Raw genomic sequence first — 6,767 nt, 5'->3', positions numbered from 1 at the left:
GTCTTGGGGGTGCTTTTCTTTGGATCTCTTTGGTACTCTTTGGGTATGTAGGAATTGGTTGTATGTACTCTTTAGCTCAGGGAGTTTTTCTGCAATGATGTCCTTGATTGTTGATACTTCATAGAGATTTTTTTTCCCTTTATCTCTGGGACTCTATTCTTTGTTTTGGTTTGTGTGTGTGTGTGTGTTGGTTTTTTTTTGTTTGTTTGTTTCTTTGTTTTTTTTTGCTATTGAGCAATCAAATACTACTGTTTTCATCTGTTTGCATTCTTTGAAGACTTTTTCCATTGCCTGATCATTTGTTTTGAGGCTCTTTTCCAACCTTTTCTGTTGTATAGAGTTTTTATTCATCTCATCTTTCAGCTCCCTGATTCTGCCCTTGGAATCATTTAGAGTCCCACTACAATGGTCACTATAAGTAGTTTTAATGTATTAATTTAACTATGCCTATTTTAACTCCTTGATCTTTTTATTTACAGGTACTTGGGTATATAGAATGGTTACCCAGTTCCACATCGCAATGCTACACTGTTAGACTCAGGAGACAGGGCTCATTATGATAATGTTGCAACAAAAATTCTAATCTATTCATTTTCTACTTGATTATACCTGCTAATATAATCTAATGTTATGTCCACAGATAGCAATGAATATGTATCTGCATACCATGAACTCATTAATTGAATATGTTATTGTAATATGTAGACAATATTTCAGGGTATAGACTCCTCTTAATGGTCTCAGTACTATATCACTTAGTTTTCTTGACTTGAAAATTATAATTTGTTAAGAATGCTAAGAATGCTCTATACACAATATAATCCATAAAGCCTTACTTCAGTAAAGTTTACCCTCACCAATCATGATTGTCCTAGAAAATGGAAAAACTTTCCATCTGACTTGGCAGCTTTATATTTTTTTAAGCATTCTGTCCCATTTCACCTGGTTCATCTTTTCAACCATAACCCATGGATTGATCTTCAATGTTTGTTTAAGTGTTTGCATGAGTATGTGTGTTGGCCATCTCAATGGTCTGTTTAATGTCCATCTGCAATATATATAATGTCTATGTTTTATATTGTCCTTCCCCCATTATATAAAACCCCTTTCCCCCTTTGCTTACCACCTTACAAATTCTTTTCTAGCCTTTACTATCTCATTCCATCTATATTTCCCACAAATTTAACCCCTTTTTTACCCTCAGTTCTTAACTCCTCACAAAGCAGAATATTTCTCCATACCCCAGACAGCTACCAACCAGCTCCCAAAGAGAAAAAGATAGATTCTCAGTCTGAGAAGAAGCTGTTACTCTGCTGCTACTGTTTTTCTCTAGGTGCCCCCATTTCCCCCACTTCCTTTCACTGTGAATTTTTGCTTGCTATCAGATTTGGTTTCTGAGAAACCCCAGCTCTATGACATTTCCTGATATGTGACTGCTGGGAGTCATATTTTAGATTTCACAGTACCAAATAAGATGCTGAAGCTGTGCTCCATTTACCCTTCCCCCACAGACTATTTCAAAAGTCTTAAAGGAGATATGTATATCTCCTTTGAATATTTCTTTAGATGTATTTCCTTAATAGGTATAACCCTCATTGAATATCTTATGTAGCAGCAATTTTCCCCCATTTTTGGAATCTGTTTAGTAGTGAATTCTACTAGATAAGTTTCTCTAGTGTTTAGAGTTTATGTTAGAACCAGGTTATGGGGATTGTTGGGCTTGTTACCTTTGCCCCATATGCACCAGTAATAGCTTGTGGCATTGATCCTTTTTGCACAGGCATGTTAAAATGGAAAAATCTTATGTTTGTAAACATAAAATGTTTACATGTGTAAAAATAAATTTTTATACTGCAGTAGGGCCTCACACACTGATCACTTGTCATAGTGACTTGGCTTAGGCTTCAGAAGATTAGACATTGACCATATACCCCTGAACCTTGGATACCATCTATGGAAAGAACCACAGTTTTCTACACCATCCCAGGAATAGGACTTCTACCAGGGATTGCCCTACTGCTGCTGTGGCATCAACTTACTCCAGAGAGGGTTCTTATGACACCCTGATGACTTCATAACCTGCTTTCAGGAAAGGGTTCTTTGAAACCACCTAATGGTAAGATGAAACTAGAAAATGCTCCATGTCACCCTGACTTCGACATAGGATCTGTACAGAAACCTGACAGCAACAACCGTGATTATGAAGAGCTTTTATTGGGACCACAGAGAAAGACTGTTGGGTTGGCCAAGCCAACCTAGTGTGTCTAGAGCCTGGAGTTGGTCTTATAGCAGAATACTTCATGGGTAAGGTCTTCCTGTTTATAGGTCAAAGGTTTTTCCTTTTTTTTTTCTATTTCTCCATATTTTGCTGTGCCTATGCAAACAACAACAACTGCCACACACACAACTTTTTTATTGTATTTTTATCTCTTATCTTTTTTTTTTAAAAAAAGAACTTACTAAACCTCCTATTGTATTAGTGACTTTATTGGAGATACAATAATTTTTTTACAAATATACTTGCTGCTGAGCTTTTTTAATTCTCTTCCGTTTTATTTTTTGTATTTTTCTATATCCTATATATTTTTAAGAACTTTAATTTGTTTTTAGCAATACATATATATTTTATTTCTCATTTTATTAGTAGGCATATGGGCAGAAAAAGACAAAATAAACCACTAAAGTGGAAGTCAACACAAAATGCGTCAGAATAGCTTATAAGTTAAACTGAAGTAAAACACCTATAATTTTAGCTAAAAAAAAAAAAAACCTATTAAAAGTCGGGTATGTCCTGCTGGTTTGGGAATAGTTGAAAATTGCATCTAAAACTTTTTTGTTAATGTAAACCTTGTTTATCAGGATAGGAGGCATGGGGAGTTTAATTTCAGTGGATAACTACACATTTTCCCCTTCAACTTCTACTGTAGTGTGTTCCAAACATAGGAAACCAGCAAATAAAGAAATAATTACCTGAGAAAAGGAAAAAGGACCTGCAAAAATGTTTGTCTAATGAATAATAGGGAAAAAAGAGGGATTGAGGGAAGACTTTGAGAAAGAAACAAGGGAATCATGATATACTTTCTGCACCCAACCTCAAAATAAGCACACCTGAAGATCATCCAGAGACTCCATTAGAATAAAAAGAAATCTAAAATCAGAGGAATTTGAATTCATGTTACATCAAATAATTAGCACAAGTACACTCACAAGGTTCTGGCCCATGCCTGAGACCTCTGCTTCTAAGAAGAGAAAGATAACAAACTCGTTTTCTTTTACCACAGTACGTTTGGATGGAGCTCTGGAACCATCATCTGGGTCTTGTTTTTCCCTCGGTCTGAGCTTCAATTATCTACTAGCAAATCTACACACCTCAGTCCTTTCTGGAACTATACTCTTACCATTGTCAAGCCCAGTCCACAAGAGCAACATCCCAAAGGGTTGAGCACGTGCATCACCTCTTCCTGGCTCTGGCTACCTGAGTCCACACAACAGAAGCCAATGGGCTCTATGGGACAAAGCTGAGCAGCGTAGCACCTCTCACAATCACAATGCTAAAATACCTGCCCTGCCCTAGGAGAATTTCTTCAGCAATTAGGGGAGGAGATTGAATTTTAGGGGTCCTAGAACAAGACCAATCTACTGCCTGTAAACGTTGGGATTTGGGTGACTGAAGCACTGCAAGACACTTTGGGCTTCAAAAGATTTGAAAATAATCTGAAAGTATTAAGAAGTCTGGACTTTCAATCCCCTCTAAGAGTTTGCAGTAATTTATCACAAAGACTTCTAGAGTTCTGAGAAATCTGACCGGAATCACAAGATACAAGGATACAAATACCCCTGATCCCTCAAAGACCAGGTTCAATACTGTCCTATGCGAACCGCAGCACTTTAAAAACATTCGCACTAACACTAGACCAGACTTTAGAAGCCAGAGAGAGCTGCTGGGAATTAGTCAGCAATGTATGGAGAGCTTGAAAAGCGAATAAAAACCCTGAGATCAGAAAGGAAGACGGAACAAGGAAGTCACTACTCTGCTCTAGGGTCTAGCTAGCCTATCCTGTCCTCAGTCAATCTGGTTCGAGTTCGAACCAGTGCAAAGGGATGTGAAGCAGGATTGCAGCAAATCTTTGCTGTTTTTCCCTTCTGAAGTCCATAATTTTACACTATAATGATTTTTCTCCTCCACTAAACAAATTCTACCCTTCTACCTATGAAATGGTGGTGTTCTGAAGTCCCTAGTTTGTAAAGGCTGAAGAAACATGATTGGAAGTGAGGAAATGAAGCTACAGCAAATATATGGCAGGGAAGATCTAACATCGCCTAGAATTCAGTGGTCAGCAACCTGCGGCTTGGGAGCCACATGTGGCTCTTTACACTTTTAATTTGGCTCTTCCGTGTGCCAGGCGGCTGCTCCAGGAGTCAGGACTCTGCTCCTATAGGAGCCTCTGTCAGTGGGCGCCCTGTGTGGCTCTCAAAATAAATTTCAATCGCGGTTTTGGCGAGATTTGGCTCAGTTGAAGAAAAGGTTACCGACCACTGAAACCTTGCAGTCAATTTCCTCAGTTCAGTCAGAAAAATCAAAGCAGCCCAGAGAAAGTTCCACGTGCACGTTTAGCTTTCCACTCCAGAGTTCATTGGAAGAAAAGGCAAGTCCAAATCACATCTAATGAGGAATGGAACTAGCTTACAACATGACCTGCAACCAGTTACTGTAAATAAGCAGCTCGACAAGAACCAAGATATTAACACATGCACCTAGCATTAATGCTCATTTAAACTGGCTACTTAAAAAAATCCTCATGGTGAAAAGTGTTTCTTTGAGGGGAAAAGGCCATTCATGTCAAGTATATAAAATAGATGATTCTCTTCCAACAGTGGTCACCAGTAATTTGACTTTTGATTCTCCCAGCAGCATCAACCAAAATTACAATAGTGATTAAAAAAAGTTATTTGCTCTCATCACTGAAATTACAGACACACATTAATTCCTGTTCTCCCCACTGTAGGGGTAGGGGTGGGTGGGGAAGGAGATATATAACTCTGTCTTTAAAATAAATAGCGATGAAATGCTCAGTTCTATGTAAAGTACGAATATTTCTTCAGGCTTTAGATCCCAATCAATTTTAAAAAATATGATTATTCTTCTCAGAGAAGCTGAGGGCTCCATGTAAGGATGAAGTTCTGGAAGCTGAATTCTGTGACTTGAGGAACATATTTCATCAGGCTTAGCACAAAGTCCCTGATGCCTACTATACCCCAGGCTTAAGAAGGGAAAGAAACAAAATTCACCATCATGGAGCTGAAGAAATGCACACACACTAATGCTAATGAGCAGCAAAAATGTTTTTAAAGTTTGTTTTGTGTGTTTTTATGTGGAGTTCCACCCCCATTTTATTTTACTACCCAGCACTTGCAGCATTTAGAAGCTCTTAAGGGGTTCCCAGCATTACACACATTGAACATCTTGATGAAAGACTATTCTTCAAGAATCTAAAAACAGACCAAACATGCTGTGAACACTCTGTAGAGATGAAGTGAAGAGAAAGTTTGAGTTTAAAGGAGAAAAAAGATCAATACAGTGATGGAAGGGTAAATAATGTGATAATTCCGACATTCTGTGGAGGATGCTCTCTGTCCATTGAGTGGTCCAAAAAAAAGGAGCAAACTGAGATCCGTGAGGGGAGTTAGAAGGAGCCTTGTTGGTTCCCCCACCTCCTGTTTCTGCTAAAGGGCCACTGCTAGGTCCCCACTTGTTCCCTCCTGTTGGCCTGAGATGGCAGGGCAGTACAGGAGCCTTGAACAAACCCGTCACAATTCTTCATTCCCTGGGCTGGGAAGGTGGCGCTAAAGGTAAGGTGTCTGCCTTGCAAGCGCTAGCGTAGGACGGACCGCGGTTCGATTCCCCGGAGTCCCATATGGTCCCCCCAAGCCAGGGGCAATTTCTGAGCGCATAGCCAGGAGTAACCCCTGAGCGTCAAATGGGTGTGGCCCCCCAAAAAATTCTTCATTCCCAGAATTATCATCATTATAACAGTCAGCATCTTCTTCCTCATCATCTTCATCATCAATGTCGTCATCATGCAAGTTGTCATAAAGCAAATCTGAACTGTTGTCATTGGAAGGCACTTTAGTTTTGATGCAGTATTCCTTCAAGGTTGTAGGACCTTCACTCTATCCTCCTCTGCTTCAGCTCTAGTGGCTGAAACCTGTTTCCTAATGATTTCAGCATATTCTTTATCTTTTCCTTTACCGTTCCACCATTTCCTGAACATAACTGATGCATCCACATTGGCTGGGGAGAAGGTGTTGGGTTCATTAAGCAATGAGATTACATTTAAGAGGATGGTCCTGACATTCTGAGGAGGATTCCACCTTTCAGAGAGCAGTTCTCCACTCTGTGGGTCATCTACAGGTGGGTGAAAAGAACTTTGCTTTTTTGTCATCTTGAAACAAATGTATTATGATCAGTTATGACAACTATGTGATGCATTTTCTTTAAATAAAAATATTGAAAAATGTGATGCATGCTGGGAATAGGGATGGAGGAAGCACAACACTGGTGGTGGGAATGACCCAAATTTACTGACAATACGTTCCTTAAATATAGCTGTAATTCACATTGATCACAATAAAAATTATTTAAAAAAATAAGGGCAGGGGAAAGTATTTAAAAATAGTAAAAACAATAAAATGAATTAATAAATTTATATATTAAAAGAAATATGTTTTCTTTATTAAACTGAAAAGATTCAGTTGATTAACTAAGA

At 38.6% G+C, this 6,767-nt stretch overlaps 1 protein-coding gene across 1 annotated transcript; it reads right to left on the bottom strand.

Annotated features, from left to right (window-relative positions):
• Positions 1-3,505: 3,505 nt before the first annotated feature.
• Positions 3,506-6,443, bottom strand: LOC126027537 (ubiquitin-conjugating enzyme E2 R2-like). The gene is given in 3 exon segments (XM_049786526.1): positions 3,506-3,692; positions 5,990-6,164; positions 6,167-6,443. Coding segments are annotated over 3 exon segments (639 nt in total).
• Positions 6,444-6,767: the final 324 nt, after the last annotated feature.

This window comes from Suncus etruscus, chromosome 14, assembly GCF_024139225.1.
Source record: "Suncus etruscus isolate mSunEtr1 chromosome 14, mSunEtr1.pri.cur, whole genome shotgun sequence".
Taxonomy (NCBI): Eukaryota; Metazoa; Chordata; class Mammalia; order Eulipotyphla; family Soricidae; genus Suncus; species Suncus etruscus.
The sequence above is the reverse complement of the archived record's forward strand: the minus strand, read 5'-3'. Positions and strand labels throughout refer to the sequence as shown.